Source organism: Lepidochelys olivacea, assembly GCF_965140295.1.
Source record: "Lepidochelys olivacea isolate rLepOli2 genome assembly, chromosome: 4".
Lineage (NCBI taxonomy): Eukaryota > Metazoa > Chordata > Testudines > Cheloniidae > Lepidochelys > Lepidochelys olivacea.
This window is the reverse complement of record NC_140414.1, coordinates 149,353,091-149,374,087: the sequence shown is the minus strand read 5'-3', so window position 1 is coordinate 149,374,087 and position 20,997 is coordinate 149,353,091. Positions and strand designations below refer to the sequence as shown.

At 60.9% G+C, this 20,997-nt stretch overlaps 1 protein-coding gene across 5 annotated transcripts; it reads left to right on the top strand.

Moving 5' to 3' along the window:
* Positions 1 to 1,110: 1,110 nt before the first annotated feature.
* DQX1 (DEAQ-box RNA dependent ATPase 1) lies at positions 1,111 to 20,795 on the top strand. 5 transcript variants are annotated; one of them, XM_084627631.1, is made up of 12 exons: positions 1,111 to 1,154; positions 2,523 to 2,839; positions 5,161 to 5,354; positions 10,641 to 11,016; positions 11,174 to 11,419; positions 17,076 to 17,175; positions 17,550 to 17,708; positions 18,289 to 18,480; positions 18,820 to 18,945; positions 19,299 to 19,489; positions 19,720 to 19,910; positions 20,191 to 20,795. In XM_084627631.1, the coding sequence occupies exons 2-12, from the start codon at positions 2,558 to 2,560 to the stop codon at positions 20,372 to 20,374; spliced, it is 2,241 nt and encodes a 746-aa protein (XP_084483757.1). In that variant the 5' UTR covers positions 1,111 to 1,154; positions 2,523 to 2,557; the 3' UTR covers positions 20,375 to 20,795. The 5 variants fall into 5 exon arrangements, with proteins under 5 accessions (XP_084483757.1, XP_084483759.1, XP_084483760.1 ...); XM_084627633.1 differs by lacking the exon at positions 1,111 to 1,154 and adding an exon at positions 1,165 to 1,179; XM_084627630.1 differs by lacking the exon at positions 1,111 to 1,154 and adding an exon at positions 1,382 to 1,922.
* The last annotated feature ends 202 nt before the right edge of the window (positions 20,796 to 20,997 follow it).

Genomic DNA, 20,997 nt, shown 5'->3' with positions numbered 1-20,997 from the left:
GTGGGACTGGCTGGGGGAGTTACAGGGCAGGGCCGGCTCGGGGGTTACAGGGCTGTCTCGGGGGGTTGCAGGGCAGGGTGGGACTGGCTGGGGGAGTTACAGGGCTGGCTGGCTGGGGGGCACTGGGCAGGGCGGGCTGGCTGGGGGGGCACTGGGCAGGGCTGGCTGGGGGGGTCACAGGGCAGGGTGGGACTGGCTGGGGGGGCACTGGGCAGGGCTGGCTGGGGGGGTCACAGGGCAGGGTGGGACTGGCTGGGGGAGTTACAGGGCAGGGCTGGCTCGGGGGGTCGCGGGGCAGGGTGGGGCTGGCTGGGGGGTCACAGGGCAGGGCTGGCTCGGGGGGTCGCGGGGCAGGGTGGGGCTGGCTGGGGGGTCACAGGGCAGGGCTGGCTCGGGGGGTTGCGGGGCGGGCTGGCTGGGGGGGGTCACAGGGCAGGGTGGGGCTGGCTGGGGGAGTAACAGGGCAGGGCCGGCTCGGGGGGTTACAGGGCTGTCTCGGGGGGTTGCAGGGCAGGGTGGGACTGGGGGGAGTTACAGGGCTGGCTGGCTGGGGGGCACTGGGCAGGGCGGGCTGGCTGGGGGGGCACTGGGCAGGGCTGGCTGGGGGGGTCACAGGGCAGGGTGGGACTGGCTGGGGGAGTTACAGGGCAGGGCTGGCTCGGGGGGTCACAGGGCAGGGTGGGACTGGCTGGGGGAGTTACAGGGCAGGGCTGGCTCGGGGGGTCGCGGGGCAGGGTGGGGCTGGCTGGGGGGTCACAGGGCAGGGCTGGCGGGGACCGACAGGCTGATCACTGCCGCGGACAGAGGGAGGCTGGCGTGCTGGGAGCTAGTCCGGCCGGCGGAACTCCCGGCTGCGGTGTGTCCGTGCCCCGCCCCCTCGGGAGGCCCCGCCCCGCGGGCACCTGGCCCCGCCCCCAGCGCCGCGCCGCGCAGAGCCGTGGCCGGGGCGACAGGCGCTGCGGGGGCGGGGCCTGGCGCTGCGGGGCGGGGCTCGGGGGACAGCAGGGCCCGGGGCGGGGCCATGGGGGAAGACGGCACAGGGGGCGGGGCCGAAGCCACTCGGGCCCCATCTGATTGGCTGCCACGGCGTAGCACGTGACTCGTGCCTGGCGCCGCGTGACAGCCTCCGGGGCGGGGCCTGGAGCCGGCTACAGGTGAGCGGGGGCGGCAGCGCCCGGGGTACGCGGCGGGGCCGGGGGCCGCTGGGGGGCCGGGGCTCCGCCCCCGGGGCACGGCACGGCGGGGTGGCGCTCACGGCAGGCGAGGCCGGGGGTGCCGCATCCCGTCGGACCGGTTCCCCGGACGCCTGGGTTCCGCGGGGGGCGCCGGGGGCTGAGGGGGGGCGTCTCCTGCAGCCCCGCCCTGCGCTTGGCCGCCGGCCGGGTCCCGCCCCCCGGCTGGGTCGGGGTCGGGGTCCGGGTCCGGGTCCGGGCGCGGTGCCGGATACCCCGGGCCCTGCCCTGGGGTGCGGCGTGTTCTGCCCCGGGGGTTGGTGCCGCGGCCCGGGGCGGTGCCTGCTGCCTTGGCCGCCCTCCAGCGCCGCGCACGCCCCGGGGAGCGGGGCTGTTTGTGGCTCTCCCACCACCTGGCGCTCCCGGCCGGTCTCCAGGACACGAGCCCTGCTCCCTGGGGCCCGGCGGGAGTCCCAGGCCCCTGCCCCAGAGCCTGCTGGGGGGCTGGCCACAGACGAGCTGCAGCAGGTGGTTCCCCGGGGCGATTCAGCCTCCCCTGGATCTCCTGGGAAGCCGGGCGGGCATCGGCGCAGCGAGCAGGCCCCGCCAGGCTGCGGGGGGCTGGCCGGGGAAGCCGTGACGCACCCCGCGAGCCACCTGAGCTTTGACCAAAGGACTCATGTGAGCCGCGGAGAGGCGACTTTCCCTCTGTCTGGACTGGGGCGGCCGCTGCTGGACTCCTGTGCCCAGGTCTGGTGCCCACAGTTCAGGCTGTTGATAAACTGGAGAGGGTCCGAGAAGAGCTGGGAATAGAAAACCTGCCTTGTAGTGAGAGACTCAGGGAGCCTGAGCTGTTCAGCATAACACAGAGAAGGCTCACAGGTGACTTGATCCCGGTCTGTAGGTACCTGCGTGGGGAACAGGTATTTCGTGATGGGCTGCTCAGTCCAGCAGAGACGGGTCAAACACAGGGCAGTGGCTAGAAGTTGAAATAGGACGAATTCAGACTGGCAATTAGGGGTACGTTGTTAATGGTGACAGGAATTAACCACAGGAACCATACCCAAGGGCCGAGGTGGATTCTCCATCCCTGACGGTTTTCAGTCCAGACTGGCTGCTTTGCTAGCAGATCCACTCCAGGTGTTACTGTGGGGCAGCCCCTGGCCGTGTTACATAGGAGGCCAGACTAGATGGCCCCGATGGGCCCTGCTGGCCTCAGGATTTCTGACTGCCCCCCAGCCGGTGGGAGTGGAGCTGGGGCAGTGGGGATGGGGTGTCTCCCCACCCTGCTAACCAGTTTCTCCCCTAGGGCCCAGTGGCTGCTCTGACTCCTGCCCTTTTCCCTTGCAGGTCCCTGGCTCCATCTGCCCCACAGTAACGCCGCCATGGAGACTAGCGATGGCTTCACCTCCCCGCTGCGGCCGAATGGCCTTGACTCCCCGCTGGAGGAGGAGGAGGAGGGCGAAGGCTTGGCCCTGGACTGCGAGGGGGACCTGGAGGTGAACCCATACGACGGGCTGCCTTTCTCCTCCCGCTACTATGAGCTGCTGCAGCGGCGGCGAGACCTGCCTGTTTGGGCCGCCAAGTACAGCTTCATGGAGCACCTGGAGAGCAGCAGCGGCATCGTCTTGGTGTCCGGGGAGCCCGGGACCGGCAAGAGCACCCAGGTGCGAGGGGGGCATGGGGAGGGCAAGGCCAGGGCAGGAGTGCCCTTGCTGGGAAAAGCACCTACGCAATAATCCCCTTGCGTGTGGTGGGCTTGGGCTGGCTCGGGGAGCAGCCGGTGCTGCAGGGAGAGGGTGGGGGGCTGCCGCCTCGCAGTCAGGGCAGTGCTAGGGGGCCTGTGCTGCTGGCTTGCCGGTGAGACACGGCCTGGGCTCCTTGGAGTGTGCTGCCCTGGTGTCCGGAGGCTCTCCTGGGGGCAGGATTACAGAGCTAAATGGCTTGGCAGCTGCTGCTGGCCGTGGCTGCGTCCAGGGCTGGCTCCAGCGTTTTTGCCGCCCCAAGCGGCAAAAAAAAAGCAAACCAAAAAACCTCGCCGCCGAACACGGAGGCAGAGTGATGGAGCGGCCACCGTACTGCTGCCGGCGACCCAAGAAGAGTCGCGTCCCCGCCGCCGAATGGCCCCCGAGCGCGAAACACACTCTGACGGAGCGGCTGCTGGATTGCCGCCGCGGGCGGATTGCCGCCCCAGAGCCCGACCTCCTGCCGCCCCTTTACATTGGCTGCCCCAGGCACCTGCTTGGTTCGCTGGTGCCTGGAGCCGGCCCTGGCTGCGTCCCATAGTCTAGGGTGCCATGACTACAAGTGCCACGGGAGGGGGGCCAGTGACTCCTCATTTAACCTCTGAGGCAGGGTCCATTGTACTCCTGACTGCGGCTCCTGTCTGTTTGCAAAGCCCCCTTGGGGCAGCACGTGAGGAGGTCAGGGTGATGGGAGGCTGGGCTCTCCCTGTTGGATGCCCTGGGATTTGGCTTTCAGTCATGCACGGCGCTGGCCGGGAGTCAGCTGGGTCTGTGCTGGGAGCTGCAGGGTTGCCAGGGACTTCTGAGGGGGGTGGGTGAGCCTGGAAGAGTGGTATTGAGGGCCCCAGACACCCGGACTTGTTGGTCTGTGATGCTGGCGCACCGAGCGCCCCCGTCGGGACCCAGTTCTCTGGCTGCTGTCCTGGCATTAAACACACACAGCCCCTGCCCCAGGCAGCTCTCACATGCAGCAGGACAGACAGACTGACGGGGCTCGCTTGTCTGTGGAGTCCCAGGCTGCCAGTACCTGACAATCAGCCATCTTGGTGCCAAACCTCCAAGCTGCAGGGCCTGCAGGCAGCTGGGTTCCTTGGCCCTCTGCCCCTTGTGTGTGTCTCTTCCGCCCCAGCAGGGAAGCTATAGCCGCTACAGTCAGGACTTTGACCTGGGGGAGGGTTGGTTTTCAAGCAGTGTGTGTCTGTGGAGCTCTGTAGGCCCCAGCCAGGCCATGGGCCTGGAGACGGAGGCAGGAGATGTTTGCGTTCCCATGGAATCTCCCAGGACGCTGTTAATTGCCGGTGACCTCTCCTGGTGCGCACCCAGGGGATGTCCAGGCTTCCCAGCATGAAGCTGGAGCCTGGCTGGTGTGGAGGATGGGCAAGGGGTGGCTCTGCCTGGGAGCTGTGCCTGCAAGCGAATCGGGCCGAAGGGGGGCGTGAGAGGCGTTTGGAGGGGGCTGGGTGCTTCCCTTATCTCTGTGATTGGTATCTGGCCCCACGACTGCGATCTCAGCTCTGCGCAGCCAGTGAAGCACCCCATGGGGCAGGGCTGCACTGCGGAGACTCTCACTCAAGGTCTCTCTGGGAATTGAATCCAGGTGGCAGCCTTGTGCCAGAACCGGTGGGCTGCCCTCTCCATCTGTACACTAGATTTCTGCCCCTGTGCTTTGCCCAGGCTGCCCCTGGGGGTCCATGGGATGCTGCAGGGAGCAGGGGCCTCTCCAGGTTCGCAATCAGCTGCCCTGAATCTCTGAAGACTTTGCCCCTTGGCTGTGCGGCCCACACGTGTTTGGGTGTGGCAGGGTGGAGGGGACTAGCCCCTGGCTGAGCTGTCAGGAAGGGAGCCATGGGGCTTGGCTCAACTCCCCATGGATGGCATAGCTGGGTGCCTGCTGCCAACCTCTGTGCCCAGGAGCATCTGTGCCTGCCTCAGTGTCTGGGTGAGGCAGCTCTGCTGGGATCTCCTGACCCCCTGCCAGTGGGACAGATTGGTTCCACCCCTGGCGAGCCGTGTGGGCACCCGCAGCCACGCGCGTGGCTCTAGGCTGGGGGGCGAGGCCATTGTGTCCACAGGGAACGCAGCTTGGCCCCACCCACCTGGCTGAGCTGCAGAGTGAATGTGCGAGTCTTCGGGTGGGGGGGCGCCACTGTACCCAGTGTTGGGGGGGGTTCTGGCTCCCTTGGGGTGACCTGTGCTCACAACAGTGGCTGCCTGGGGCCCCTTGCCCGCTCTCCTCCTTGCAGATCCCTCAGTGGTGTGCGGAGTACGCCCTCTCCCAGCAGTTCACGCATGGCCTGGTGGCCTGTAGCCAGCCCCACGACCTCGCCGCCCTCAGCCTCTCGCTGTGTGTGGCTGACGAGATGGATCTGAACCTGGGCCACGAGGTTGGCTACTGCGTCCCCCATGAGGACTGCTGCACTCCAGAGACCCTGCTCAGGTGAGGCTGGGCGCTGCGCCCATAGGGCACTGGGACCTGGTCGTGGGACTGGGGCTGCCCCTCCCTCCCCAATCCAGTCTCCCTCTCGCCTGCCGGCCGCCTGGTACCCTGATCCGCCCCTGTCACGGAGTCCCTGGGCGATGCTCTGGAACTGCTCCCCATGAAGCCAGTCAGGAATCTGGGGCAGTTGCCTTCCTGTGAGCAGCCTGTCTTCAGGACACACAGCTCACCCGGCTTCCACCTTCCTGGGTCTGACCTCGGAGCATTCAGCATCCTCTGCCCCTCCGTGCGCTTCCCACAGCGAGTCCACTCAGGTGGGGCTTCTGGGGAAGCCAGAGGGTCCTGCCCCCCAACTCCGCAGTCAGACATGACTCTCAGCCAGCCAGTAAAACAGAAGGTTTATTAGACGACAGGAACATGGTCTAACACAGAGCTTGCAGGTGCAGAGAATGGGACCCCTCAGCTGGGTCCATTTTGGGGGGCAGTGAGCCAGACAACCACGTCTGCACTTCACTCCATGTCCCCAGCCAGCCCCAAACTGAAACTCCGTCCAGCCCCTCCTCCTCTGGGCTTTGTTCCTTTCCCGGGCCAGGAGGTCACCTGATTCCTTTGTTCTCCAACCCTTTAGCTCTCACCTTGCAGGGGGGAGGGGCCCAGGCTGCCAGTTGCCAGGAAACAGGGTGTTGGCCATTCTTTGTGTCCAGACCCCTGCACACACCTGCCCTCTAGGGCTCTGCAATGATCATACACCCTTACCCCACCACCCAGACACTCAAGAACTGTATAGGGGAAACTGAGGCACGTCCACACTATTCAGAGGAAACGTTAAGAACAGTCCCACTTCGTCACATCTCTCCCCCATTCGAGATCGAACTGAGCGGAGTTACTTTAGCCGGTGACCTGGGGAAGTTCAAAGCCACCAACGTTCCCATGGATGCTCCAGCATCTCTCCCGTTCCTTGGTAGGAGTTACACCAGGCCCTTCCAGTTTCACGCCCTCCCTTAGGTAAGGGGTGGTCGATAGCACTGGCAGGCCGCATGTGGGAAGGTTTATGCGGCCCATGCCCTTTGGCCACCCGAAAACCCCAGGGGGTCAAACTGGGATTGGGTCTTCTCCCCAACAAGCTGGCCAAATACAGCCACTTGGTTAGAGGACTGTTTAACTTTCTTAACAGCTTTCACTCCATCTGAGACCATCTCAGAGCTATCCACACTGGATCTTTCAACAGGAAAGTCAGTGGATCCATTCACAACAGAAAATTTCTGGCTGTTAGGAACTGAAACTTTCTTGATTAAATCACTTTCACACCCTTTAGTTGCAGTAAACTGCTTGCAAAGACTCCATGAGGATTCCTTTCCCTAGGGCTTTTCTATGCAACAATTCACCCCTCACAGAAATTCTGCTCTTACCCTCTTTACCTAGGGCTTGCTCTAGAGGAACACTTTTCTGAGCAACAACAGACTCTTTCTGGGTCTCCCTTACATCCAGAATCACCTCTGGCCCATCCGGCAGATTCCTACACAATCCCCTTTCAGGCAAACTCACAGACTTCCTAGACAAAAGGTCAGAAGCATTCTCCTTCCCTTTGCCACACACAAGTTCAGCACTCTTTTCCTTCTTGCGACAGGTTTCCACACCCTCAGTAGGTAACACAATCACATCACCTTCATGCTCTCCTTGTGCCCTGGCTAGGATCTCACCCTGATTAGACAGAGTTGCTACACCCTTTCCCAACAACACACTAGCAACAGGCAAAATACAAGCACCAGAATTGTCTGGGCTCTGGGATTTTACATAGACACTAACTGGATGCGACCTAGTTACGGCGCCATTCTCCCGAGCAGACACAAACTTAGGACCCTTCCCTTCCTGGGCTTTAGCTGAATCCAGAACCAACTCTGAGACAACTGCACGACCCTCAACCATCACAGGCTGAAAGGCCCCTTCTGTCTGCTCCACAGACAAAGAAGAGACAGAGACACTTTCTCCTTTCCCAGACACACAGGTTGGGATCTCATTCCCCTGGTCCCAGCACACAAGGCTGGTCACAGACAAATGCTTGGAGATCAGGGTAGCTCCCTCCATAGGCAAGTCAATACCCCTGACAGACACAGACACATTTCCTTCCCTGTCACACTTCTCCACCCAGCTAACAGGTAAGGTCCAGGGACTCTCATCTTCCACTCTCCTCGCCTTCCCACCTGCTGACTAGACACAGCCATCAGGTCACAAGGCTGCCTAGGATCATCCAGACTTTCCTTACCAAGCACCTTGCCGCTCCCAACAGATCCCCTGCCCTGCCTGTGTCTCCCCACCTCAGCTGGGGTCTCAGCTCCCACTGTGCTCAGCGCTGCCCTTGCTGTCCCAGTGGGGGTAGGCAGCGAGTTTGCTGCTTTCCTCACTGCATCAGAGCCAGCCTGAGCCCCCTCTCCGGTGTGCAAGGGGGTGGGGAGCCCCAGAGGTCTGGTTGCAGGCAGGTAGCTTGAGCCTAGCAGCTCTCCCCACTGCCAGCCAGGTCATCTGCATTTTCACTGGCCATTTCCCTCTCCGCTGATTGGTTCCCTGGATTCAAATTCAAACCCTTGGCAGTTACCAGAGCAGGGCCTGGATCCTGTCCCAAAGAGAGACAGTCACCCCACAACAGGGTCTCGAAGCCGGTTTCCCGGAGAACCCCAACAACCAGCCAGCCCCACCCCTCCTGGGTCTGCACAGGGATCTGGGCCATAGGCAGGGCGAGGGGCTTTGTCCCTGGGACTCTCACCCAGTTCACACAGCCCCTTGGCATCTGAGGCTGCACCACCCAGGGCCTGACACCAGTTCTCTCTGTCCCAGGATCTCGCCAGCCCAGGAATGTCTCCCCATTGACCATCACCTCCCGCTCCAACTGGGGGTCCGAGGGGCCTGGCCCCAGGAGACTCCACACAGACATATAGGTTGGGGTCAGGAGTGGGAGCCTGTCCACCTCCCCACCCATCTGGCTGACGGAGTCTGTGGCCTTGGGACCCAGCAAGGGAGCTAGACACGAGCTTTTCCGCAGGGTCCCCCTGGTTCAAATCGCCAGCCTGCTCAAAGGCAGTGAGGTGGCATCCACATCCCACCCGCCCCCCTTAACCAGGGGCAGCAATTTAGTCTCGAGGTTCCCTGCGGAACTGGACCCCCGGGATCTATCCCCACTCACCCCTGGGGGGTCCCCTAGGCCTCTCCGCTCCCCCACCGCCAGTTCATGCTTCTGCTGCTTCTGCAGCTCTTTCTCGGGCTCTCGCTGTCTCCCACAGTCCTCTTGCTCTCTTGGACTCAGCTCCAATCCCGTCCGTCTCCGATCCCCGGATGGGGAACCTGATCGTGAAGACCCCTGTCTGGTTGGGGACAGGAGTCTTGGGGATGTCTGGCTCCCATTCCAGCTGCTCCCAGATCCTGCTATAGCCCCATTTGGGGTCAGGAATCTGTCCCTGAGAGCGGTCATCCTCCTCCAGCTGCACGATGAACTGTGCTTTGGTGAACTTTCCAATGTGCAACCCTCTCTTTCTGCACAGGGTTACAATGTCCTTCTTAAGGAGACGGTGACAGACCATCACTCAAACTGTTCCCAAGATGTTGTGGACTCATAGGCCTGCGTGCTCTCAGCTCCCCACGGTTTCCAGGGAGAACCCCTAGTGTGCCAGCCCTTCTCGAGGTCACCCCCTCTTTGCCAGGGTCAAGCTGCAGACTCCTCCACCCCTGGGACTGCTCGCTGCAATCCCCCGGGGGACCCTGTTACTGCAAAAGTCCTTCTCTCTGGTCACACACTCCCAGGGGTTAACCACCCCCTGAAACCGTCTCTCTCTGAATCTTCAGCACGCCTGGTCCCCGTCAATCCCACCTCTGCCACCAGTTGTCACGGAGTCTCCGGGCGATGCTCTGGAACTGCTCCCTACGAAGCCAGTCAGGACCCCCGGGGAAGTCTCCTTTCTGTGAGCAGACTGACTGCAGGACACACAGCTCACACAGCTTCCACCTTCCTGGGTCTGACCTTGGAGCATTCAGCATCCTCTGTCCCTCCGTGCGCTTCCCACAGCGAGTCCGCTCAGGCGGGGCTCCTGGGAAAGCCAGAGGGTCCTGCCCCCCCAACTTTGCAGTCAGACATGACTCTCAGCCAGCCAGTACAACAGAGGTTTATTAAACGTCAGGAACATGGTCTAACACAGAGCTTGTAGGTGCAGAGAACAGGACCCCTCAGCTGGGTGCATTTTGGGGGGCAGTGAGCCAGACAACCACGTCTGCACTTCACTCCATGTCCCAGCCAGCCCCAAACTGAAACTCCCTCCAGCCCCTCCTCCTCTGGGCTTTGTCCCTTTACCAGGCCAGGAAGGCACCAGATTCCTTTGTTCTCCAACCCTTTAGCTCTCACCTTGCAGGGGGGAAGGGCCCAGGCCATCAGTGGCCAGGAAACAGGGTGTCGGCCATTCTCTGTGTCCAGACTCCTGCACTCACCTGCCCTCTAGGGCTCTGCAACGATCATACCCCCTTACCCCACCACCCAGACACTCAAGAACTGTATAGGGGAAACTGAGGCACCCCCACACTATTCAGAGGAAACATTAAGAACAGTCCCGCTTTGTCACAGCCCCCGCTGGCTCGTCAGGGTGCTCAGCCTGGAGCAACGGCATACGAGGGCGGAGCTGGAGTGCAGGGCCCAGCAGCAGGCAGCTAGGCCACTCCACCAGCCTCCTTCCTGGGGAGAGGTGGAGGCCAGCTCTGTCCCACGTTCCCCACAGCAGGAGCCTGGTGCTCCATGCTGGGACGAGACAGACCAGAGGCGGGCCTGTGCCCGGCCCTGTGTGTCCAGGTTTCCACCCCTCTCGGGCAGGGTGGGGCCCGGGCAGGGCAGGGCCCAGCCAGGACCCTGTTTAAGGAAGGGCTCCAGGGTTGGAGGGGCGAGGAGGAGGCCGCGGTGCAAGAGTCAGGCTGTGGGCGTCAGGTGGGGGCTTTGGCAGTGAAGGGGTTAGGGCAGGTGCCTCTGCCCAGCGCTCTCTTGGGTTGGGCCTGGCACCTCTCCGCTCAAGGGATGAGGACACGGTTCTTTCCTGAGAGAGCTGAGAGTGGGGAAGGGGAGCCTCCCAAATCCCCTCCAAGTCCCCCCCAGCTTTGCCGGTGCCCCTCAGTCCCAACCTGCAGCCCCTGCTAGCCCAGCCCTGGGCTCCCCCAGCTCTGCCGGTGCCCCTCAATCCCAACCTGCAGCCCCTCACTGTCCCAGCCGGGCTCCCCCTTCCTTGGGCTGCCTCTGACCCGGGTGCTTGGTGCTGGCAGGTTCTGCTCGGATGAGATGCTGCTGCGGGAGATGATGTCGGACCCCCTGCTGCGCCAGTACGGGGTCATTGTGCTGGACGAGGTGCAGGAGCGCACGGTGCCCACAGACGTGTTGCTCGGGCTGCTGAAGGACGTGCTTCGCCAGCGACCCGAGCTCAAGGTGGTGGTGACGACGGTGCCAGCCCTGGAGGAGCGGCTGCGGGCCTTCTGCGGGGACCCTCCCGTGGTGCGGGTGCCAGGACCCAGCCCTCCCGGCCAGCTGGTGTACAGGGATCCACCGGCTCGGGGCCACGTCTCTGCCGCGTGCCAGGCGGTATTGGACATTCACCGGCGCCAGGAACCCGGCGATGTGCTGCTCTTCCTGGCCAGTGAGCAGGTGGAGACTGGGGGGCTGCTGGGACCCCTCCCTGGCGGGGTGCTTGCGGGAGAAGGGAAGGGGGTGTTGGGACTCGCTTTGGGGTGTTGTCCTGGGGACATGCCTTGCAGCAAAGGGGGTGTCCTGTCACTAACGACACCTGCTCCCCACCCTGCAGGAGATCAGCGAGTGCTGCGAGGCCATCCGCACCGAGGCTGTGGCCCTGAACCCTGGGCTGGGCCCGCTGCTGGCCCTGCCCTTGCACCCAGGGGTGGGGCGGGCAGCCCAGAAGGTCTATGAGGTGCTGGAGCAGGGCAGCGGGCCCCAGGGCCGGCGCGTGATCATCACCCACTGGCTTGCAGATTCGTCCTTCTCCCTGGGGACTGTGCGCTACGTCATCGACACGGGTCTGGAGCTGCGCAGTGTGAGTACGGAGCAGGGTGCATGGCTCTGCCTGGCCCAGCCCAGCCCCTTTTCCAGGGCAGGCGTGGCCCTGCTCAGAGCCAGCTCTGCACAACTTCTTGGGCAGGACTGCCCCTCCTGCCAATTTCCACATGAAAATAAGTAGGGCCCTACCAAATTCAGGGTCCATTTTTGTCAATTTCATGGCCATAGGATTTTTTAAAAGTTAGATTTCAAGATTTCAGCTATTGAAATCATGGTGTTGTAATTGTAGGGGTCCTGACCCATAAAGGAGGGGTGTGTGTGTGTATGGGGGGGGTCCGCAAGGTTATTGTGTGTTGGGGGTGGTACTTGCTACCCTCACTTCTGCTCTGCTGCCTCAATAAGCAGCCGCCCAGCTGCTCCGGCCGCCCAGCTCCGAAGGCAGCATTGCAGAAGTGAGGGTGGCAGTACCATGACCCCCCCACCCCAAAATAACCTTGTGACCCCCCTGCAACTCCCTTTTGGGTCAGGACCCCCATTTTGAGAAACGCTGGTCTCCCTCTGTGAAATCTGTGTAGTATAGGGCTGGGAGCTTGTATTAATGGTGGGATGGGCAGGGCCGGACCCCTGCCTGTTGCATAGGAGAGCAGCCTGCGCAGCAGTTGTCGACAGACTCACAACAACGGCCAGACTGGTCAGACCAAAGGTCCATCCAGCCCAGTGTCCTGTCTTCCGACAGTGGCCAGTGTCAGGTGCCCCAAAGGGAATGAACAGAACAGGGAATCATCAAGTGATCCATCCCATCGCCCGTTCCCAGAGCCTGGGGTTGTGTCGCTGACCATCTTGTCTAATAGCCATTGATGGACCTGTGCTTCATGAACTTCTCTCATTCTTTTAGAACACAGTTACAGTTTTGGCCTTCAACATCCCCTGCCAAGGATTTCCACAGGTTGACTGTGCACTGTGTGAAGAAATACTTCCTTTTGTTTGTTTTAAACCTGTTGCCATTAATTTAATTGGGTGACCCATAGTGCTTCTGTTCTGCGAAGGAGTAAATACCACTCCTAGTCACTTTCTCCCTACCCGTCACGACTGTATAGCCCTCCATCATAGCCCCGCTTCGTCGCTTCTTTTCCAAGTCTGAACAGTTCCAGTCTTTTTACTCTCCTCTTACAGAAGCTGTTCCATCCCCCTCAGCATTTTTGTTGCCCTTCTCTGAACTTCTTCCTATTCCTAAAGATCTTTTTAGAGATGGGGTAATGAGAACTGCATGCAGTATTCAAGGTCTGGACATACTATGATTTATATAGAGGCACTGACATTTTCTCTTGTCTTATATAATGATTTCCAACGCTCTGTTAGCTTTTCTGATGGCCGCTGCACATCGAGTGCATGTTTCATGGAACTATCCACAGTGACTCCCAAGATCTTTCTTGAGTGGCAACACCAAATTTAGCCCCCATCATTTTGTATGTATAGTTAGGATTATGTTTTCCAGTGTGCCTTACTTTGCATTTATCAACATTGAATTTCATCTGCCATTTTGTTGCCCAGTCACCCAGTTTAGTGAGATCCTTTTGTAGCTCTTCACAGTCTGCTTTGGACTTAACTATCTTGAGTAGTTTTGTATCATCTGAAAATTTTGCCACTTCACTGTTTACCCCTTTTTCCAGATCATTTGTGAATATGCTGAACACCATTTATTCCTAGCGTTTGTTTCTTGTCTTTTAACTGGTTACCAATCCATGAGAGGACTTTCCCTCTTATCCCGTGACAGCTTACTTTGTTTAAGAGCCTTTGGTGAGGGACCTTGTGTCACGGAGTCACTGGGGTGATGCTCTGGAACTACTCCATACGAAGCCACCCAGGACTCTGTGGGAGCCTCCTCTCTCTGAGCAGACGCTTACACAGCTTTGCCCTTCCTGGGTCTGACCTGGGAGCATTCAGCATTTTATTTAATCTCCGTCCACACCGTGCACTTCCCACAGCGAGTCCACCCAGGCGGGGTCTTGGGGAAGCCTGAGGGTCCTGCCCCCCAACTCCGCAGTCAGACGTGACTCTCAGCCAGCCGGGAAAACAGGTTTATTTGGCGACAGGAACACAATGTAGGGAAGAACTTGTTAGCACAGAAATCAGTAACTTTCAGCCAAGTCCATCTTGTGGGGCGGGGATCCCAGAGCCAGGGCTCTTGTCCTCCCCCTGTGCCCCAAGCCAGCTGAGACTGACCCCCTTCCAGCTGCCTGGCCCCTGCCCTGTCTGTTGCTCCTCCTCCTGTCTTTGTCTTGCATCCTGGGCCAAGAGGCACTTGGTCGCATCCCCCTTCTGGGTCTCAGGTTATGAAAGGGCGGCCATAGCATCCATGCAGGCAGCTGGAGCAGCCCCCACAAAAGTCACATACCCTTATTCCCATCACCTAGACACTGGTGCAATACACAGAGAAACTGAGGCACACACAGCATTCATGTAAAACAGTAAGACTCCCATAGAACATAACAAGGGAAAATCCCCACTTCGTCACACCTTGTCAAAGGCTTTCTGAAAGTTCAAGTACACTATATCCACTGGATCTCTTTCGTGCACATGCTTGTTGACCCCTCAAAGAATTCTAGTAGGTTGGTGAGGTATGATTTCCCCTTACAAAAACCATGTTGACTCTTCCACAACATACTGTGTTCATCTATGTGTCTGATAATTCTGTTCTTTACTATAATTTCAACCAGTTTGCCCAGTACTGAATTTAGGCTTACCGTCCTATAATTGCCAGGATCACTTCTGCTGCCTTTTTCAAAAATTCGTGTCACATTAGCTATCCTCCAGTCATCTGGTACAGAAGCTGATTTAAGCACTAGCTTACAATCTACAGTTCTGCAATTTCATCTTTGAGTGGTGAAATCCGACCTCTTGAGTGATACCATCTGGCCCTGGTGACTTATTACTGTTTAATTCATCTATTTGTTCCAGAACCTCCTCGAATGACACCTCCAGTCTGGGACAGTTCCTCAGATTTGTCATCTAAAAAGAATGGCTCAGGTTTGGGAACCTCCCTCACGTCCTCAGCCATGAAGGCTGAAGGAAAGATTTTATGTAGTTTCTTCACAATGGCCTTACCATCCCTGAGTGCTCCTTTAGCACCTCCATCGTCCCGTGCCCCACTGGTTGTTTGGCAGCTTCCTGCTTCTGACATTCTTAAAAAAATCTTTGCTGTTAGTTTTTGTGTCTCTTGCTAGTTGCTTTTCACATTATTATTATTTTTTTTTGGCTGCCTAATGATACTTTTAGGCTGTCTACACTAGCGCTTACCGCAGTATAACTTTTGTTGCTCAGGGTGTGAATAAGGCACCCCTGAGTGACTTAAGTTACGTCTACCTAGTGCTGTCCACACCGGTGCTTATGTCAGCGGGTGAGCTTCTCCTGCCCATGTAGCTACCGCTGCTCGCGGGGCTGGAGTAGTTACCCTGACAGGAGAGCTCCCTCCTTTCTGCTTAGAGCGGCTACGTTAGAGAGCTTACCGCCACGAGCGGCTGAAAATGCTCCAGTGGAGCCGGAGCCGGAGCCGTATGCTTGACTTGCCAGAGTTCATGCTCCTTTTTTGTTTTCCTCAGTGGGCTTTAACCTCCAGTTGTGAAAGGATGCCCGTTTGCCTCGAGCCACCTCTTACTCTGTGGCTTTTTTTGGATCCTCTTACTGTTCGTTGTTGTTTATACATTTTAATTTGAGCCTCTATTACAGAGTTTAAAAGAGTTTCCATGCAGCTTGTGGGCATTTCACTCTTGTGACTGTTGCTTTTTATTTCCATTTAACTAACTTCCTCATGTTTGTGCTGTTCCCCTTTTTGAAATTAAATGTCACTGTGGTGAGTTTCTTTGGTATTTTCCCCCTACACGGTTGCTAAATTGATTTTGTTATGGTCACTATTAGTGAGCAGTCCAGCTGTATTCACTTCTTGGACCAGACCCTGTGCACTGCTTAGGGCTAAATCAGGAATTTTCTCTCCACTTGAGGGTTCCAGGACCAGCTGCTCCAAGAAACAGTCATTTGTGTCTAAAAACTTTATCTCTGCGTCCTGAGGTAACACGTATCCAGTTAACATGGGGAGAGTTGAAACCCACCTTCGTTGTGTTTTCTACCTTTTGGGTAACCTCTCTCATCACCCCGAGCATTTCACAGTCACCTGGTCGTACATCCCTACGGCTACATTCTTATTATTCAAGCCAGGAATTTCTAGTCACAGAGATTCTGTGGGACAGTTTGATCCATTTAAGACTTTTACTCTGTTTGACTCTCTGCTTTCTGTCACGTAGAGTGCCACTCCCCCACGTCTCACTGGTACTCCGGTATTACCTGCCCCACTGATTATCCCCATTTTCCAACCGTCCGCGCTGCATGTTACAGCAGCGTTCTCGTGTAAGGCCGGGCCCTCAGCTTCACCAGCTCAGCTTTCACGTCTCTGGCATTTCAGTCGAAGCCCCGGGACAGTTTGTCAGTATTCAGCTGCATTCCCTCATGTGTGTTGCTAAATGGGACTCTTCCATTTGACTGGTCCTCGCGAGCTCAGGCCTGTATTTTACCAATTTCTTTCCTATCCTATGTTCTAGGATCTAAAGTTCCCCCTCTAATGAATTCACCCCTACGAGATGCCTCTGTCCGAGCCATGTCCTCTGCACCTGTTGCCTTTCCCCAGCTGTTAGTTTAAAAAAATTCCCTACGACCTTTTTAATGTGACGTGCCAGAAGTCTAGGGCCAGTTTGGTTTAGGTGGAGCCCATCCCTCCTGTATCAGCCCCTCCTTTCCCAAAGGTTCCCCAGTTTCTAATGAACCTGAACCCCATTATCTAATCCATGCAGCTCTGCCTGTCTGCCTGGCCCTGCGTGTGGAACAAGAGCCATCTCAGAGAATGCTACCACGGAGGTCCTGGATTTCAGTCTCTTACCTAGCAGCCTAAATTTGGCCTCCAGGACCTCTCTCTTATCCTTCCCAATGTTACTGACACATATATGTACCACGGCCACTAGCTCCTCCCCAGCACTACACAGACATCTGTCCAGATGTCTCCTCTGAACTGCGGCCTTTGCACCTAGAGCGGAAAGGCCCCACATCCCAGTCCCCTGCCCCGGGGCCAGGTTGGAGCTGGCGCTCCCTAGAGAGGAAAGGCCCCACATCCCAGTCCTCTGAGCCAGCCAGTCCCCACCCTGGGGCTGGGTCGGATAGGGTTGCCAACCCTCCAGGTTTGGCCTGGGCTCTCCCGGAATCAGCCTCTACCTCCCGGTGACCACTGAAACCAATCCAGGAGATCTGAATAGGCTGTTTTAAGAAAATGATGTCATGTTGGGGGGGAAACTCTCCCGGAATAGCTTCCGTCAGAGCTGGTAACCCTAGGGCCAGAGGCAGGGCCCCTGAGAGGGGAAGGGCCCGAGTCCTGCCTGCTCCTGCCCTGCCCAGCCGGGGGGCTGGCTGCAGTCCCGGAAATCTCCCCGGGGTGGCTGGGCTGACGTGGACCTCTGCTGCTGAGATGTGGCACGGCAGCTCTGCGGAGCAAACCCTGCCAAGCAGCCAGGAGGACTCGCTGGGGCGGGGGCTGATTTCTGCCTCCGGTTGGCGAATGGGGGACACAAGCCCAGCGCCGGGTGGTGAGCAGAGCCCACTGCTGGCCAGGGAGTATCAGGCCGGCCTGCCCCTCACAGCCCTTGTCCCTGCAGGTTTACAATCCCCGGATCCGCGCAGAGTCCCAGGTGCTGCGGCCCATCAGCAAGAGCCAGGCGGAGTCACGGAGGCAGCGGGCCGCAGGCAGCCCCCCAGGTGAGCGCCCGAGCCCGCAGGCTGTCCCCCCAGGTGAGCGCCCGGGCCTGAGCCCGCAGGCTGTCCCCCCAGGTGAGCGCCCGGGCCCGGGCCCGAGCCCGCAGGCTGTCCCCCCAGGTGAGCGCCCGGGCCCGCAGGCTGTCCCCCCAGGTGAGCGCCCGGGCCCGAGCCCGCAGGCTGTCCCCCCAGGTGAGCGCCCGGGCCCAAGGCAGCATGTGTTATGGACGCTCTGGGAACTGTCAATTCCATGCAGCTTTGGCTCCAGTTTGCTGCGCTCCCCCCAGCCCCGTGCCTCTTCCCCAATGCCAACCCCGCATTCAGTCCAGCTCGCCCCCTGCACCCCACCTCACGGCAGCTCCCCTATCGTCTGGCAGGCATCTGCGTGCGCCTCTACTCCGAAGCCTTCTATGAGCAGTTCCTCCCGGCCGCCCCCGCCCCCCACGTGAGCGAGGCCAACCTGAGCCGTCTGGTGCTGCTGCTCAAGAGACTCGACATCGCTGACATGGGCCAGTGCGACTTCCTTGACCGGCCAGGTACAGCCCAGGGGCTGTGGGTCGGGAGTGAAGGGTGTCTGCAGGACTGGGACTGAAGGGGTGGGAGATGCAGGGGAAAACCTGGGGCTGCTCTATGTGACCCATTAACAATTGAGGAGAAGGGTAAATGGGCTGTTAACGGGGTTCCCAGCTGGCCCCGTGCCAGGAGGAGCTGCTGCCCCAGCACGGACAGCGACTGAGCTTGGAGGGGCTGGAAACTGCAACAGGAGACTTGGCCTAGGGACCCCCAGCTCCGCCGTGGGCAGGGGCAGTTGGCGGGCTGGGGCTGGGAGGATCTGGCACCAGGAGAGATGGCGTGCACGCAGGAGGGCCAGAGCTGCTGGGGGAACCCCACCCCTCCGCCACCCCTCCGCCCCAGAAGAATGGTCTCATCCTGGAGGGGAGGGGGACGGAGCTGGCAGGCCTGGCGTGGGGGTGGATAGCTGCTGGTGCTGCGGAGGGGTGAGCCCTGCGGGAAGCGTGTTTGGCATGTTGGGGGGGGCCCCAGGGTGGCTTTGGCATTGGGGCTGCGGCATCGGCACCTCCCCTGCCTCCCAGCTGACTTCCTGCCCCCAACCAGCCCCTGAGTCGCTGATGCAGGCCCTGGAGGACCTGGATTACCTGGCCGCGCTGGATGACGATGGGAACCTCTCGGAGGTGGGGATCATCATGTCGGAGTTCCCCCTGGACCCCCAGCTGGCCAAGGCGCTCATTGCCTCCTGCGAGTTCGACTGCGTCCACGAGATGCTCACCATGGCCGCCATGCTCACGGGTAGGGGGCCACGTACGGGCGCCGAGCCCCCCTGCGGCTCCAGCCGGCGGCGGTGTGCCCCATGAGAGGGAGCAGCCCCAGGCCCCCAGCTGGGGTTTGCGCTCCGAGTCAGGCCTGGCCGTGCTGTCTGTCTGTCTCCTTCCTTTCTGTGGCTGAGAGAGGTTCTCTCTCCAAAAGGCCTAGTCCCCAACCAGCTCCCCTCAGCACTGCGGGGAGCCACGGGCTGCAGGCCACACAGCCTCCTGGGCCATCCAGAGCCATGCTGGGGACTGTGGGGGCAGCCGCAGGGAGAGCCCTGCCGGGCACTCGGGTAACCCTTTCCCGCCTGCTTCTCCCCAGCCTCACCCTGCTTTGTGACCCCAGTGGCGCGCTCCGAGGAGGCTGCGGCCGTGCGCCGGCAAGCCCTGCTGCACCCCGACGGGGACCACTTCACCCTCATCAATGTCTTCAATGCCTTCCAGCAGCGTGAGTGCCGCTCTGCATGCAGAGGGGGTCTCCCCAGTGTCTGCTGCTGCCGCCGCGTCCTGGCATCGCCCACCACTTGCACGGCTGGCCATATCCCATGCCCAGGTCCTGCTGTGCTGGGGCTGCACAGATGGGCGTGGAGGGCGACAAGGTGCACTGGGGGCAGGTCGCGGTTCCAGGGCACTCGATAGGCCTGTCTCCCTGGTCCCAAGCCGCGAGTGGTGCCGGGCGTCGCTGCGGGGCTGGGTGTGACAGGCGTGGGCGATGGAGGTGGCGTGGCCGCTGGGAGAGGGCAGGGCAAGAGCCTGGCGGAGGGAAGGGGCAGGCCCCCAGCTCACGCCCCTTTCCCACAGATGAGCTGGATGAGGGCTGGTGCCGTCAGCACGGGGTGAGCAGCTCGGGGCTGCGGCTGGCGGGCGTCGTGCGGGCCGAGCTGCTGGGGGTGTTGCAGCGAATCGAGCTGCCCGTCTCTCCCCCAGCCTTCGGCACGGATCACAACGTGCTCAACCTCAAGAGGGCGCTCATCTCTGGCTACTTCCTCAAGGTGGGGGGGCCCCCAGAGCAAGGGGCCCTGTGGGGGAGGTGGCTGCCAGGGTCCCTGCGGGGAAGGGGGGGCCCTGCATGTGTGCCGGGTGGGGGCCCCTGCCCAGGCTGCCCCGGGCCTCTGCAGGGGGTGGGGAGCCCTACGTGGGGGAGGGAAGGGGGTGGGGGCACTGCCCCGGCTGCCGTAGGCTCCGCTTTGTCCGGCCCCGCTGACCCCTCTGTTCCCTGCAGGTGGCCCGGGACATCGACGGCTCCGGGAACTACCTGATGCTGACACACAAGCATGTGGCCCACCTGCCCCCGCACTGCTGCTACCTGGTGCGGAGGCCCCTGCCCCGCCCACCCCCCTGGGTCCTGTACCACGAGTTCACCATCTCGCAGGACAACTGCCTCAGCGTGGTGTCTGAGATCCAGCCCCAGATGTAAGGGTGGGCGGGGGGGTGCTGTGGGGGAGAGGGGAGGGGAGGGGAGTGCCCCTGTGGGGGGGGAAGGCAGCCTGGGCGGGCGGGGGCGGGAGGAGCCCGCAGCCTCATCCGTGGCCGGCTGCAGGGCAGGCCCTGGCGGTGCGGGCAGGGTAACACCCCGCCTGGGGCAGGGCCTGGCACCTTCTCTGGGCCTCTCCAGCCTCATGCCCCGTGGTGCTGCCCGGGCCCTGGGGCAAGGGCCAGGCCAGGCCGGCGCTGATCTGCTCTCTCCCCGCAGGCTGGTAGAGCTGGCGCCCCAGTACTACCTGAGTAACCTGCCGCCCAGCGAGAGCCGCGACCTGCTCATGGAGCTGAGGGAGAAGCTGCTTGGTGCCGCGGAGCCCCTGGGCCAGCTGGAGCCAGCGCTGGCCGGGGCAGAGGCCGGGGAGGGCGAGGGCAAGGATGTGTGCGCACTCCAGTGAGTGGGCGCCAGGGGCTGGCTGGGCTCCGCTGCTGTGACAATGGGGGGTACAGGGAGCCCCAGGAGGGGGTGCAGGGTCCTTCCCCTTGGCCGTGCTGCCCCCCCAGTCGCCCCGTGCTGCTGTATCTGCGGGGTGCTCTGCCGTGCGCTCAAGTCGGCTCCTGCAGGGCTACCGGCCCTCCCAGCTCATGGTGCAGGAGGGCTGCCCCACATCTTCTCTCTGAGCCACCTTGCCCCAGGCACCCCCTCCTGTCTGCTGGTGTGTTACTTGGGGCCTTCTCTGCCATGGGGCACAGTCTCACCCCGGGGCTGGAACAAACTGTCCTGCCCCACACACTCCATGGCGCGGGGCCAGGCGCCACATGTGGGCCGGGGCGCAGGGGCCCATGTCCTGATTGTATAAAGCTTTTCTGTGACCTTTGTTCCCAGCCTGGTGTCCGTTGCTCTGAGCCGGGGGGTCAGTGCCCACCCCTGGGCTGCGTCCCCTTCCTGGCACTGTACCTAGTCAGCCAGCTCTGCAGGCCCTGGGTCTCGTCCCCAGGGTGCTGGGGGTGCAGCCTTTCCCACCTGCGTGGGCCTGGGGCTGCACATTCAGGGCCAGCACAGGCCCCTCTGCCCACTCAC

Coding starts and splice junctions, on each gene's coding strand:
- DQX1 (XM_084627631.1), top strand. CDS start 2,558: ATGGAGACTAGCGATGGCTTCACCTCCCCGCTGCGGCCGAATGGCCTT. Junction 2,840..5,160: donor GGACCGGCAAGAGCACCCAG/GTGCGAGGGGGG, acceptor TCCTCCTTGCAG/ATCCCTCAGTGGTGTGCGGA. Junction 11,420..17,075: donor CGGGTCTGGAGCTGCGCAGT/GTGAGTACGGAG, acceptor TTGTCCCTGCAG/GTTTACAATCCCCGGATCCG.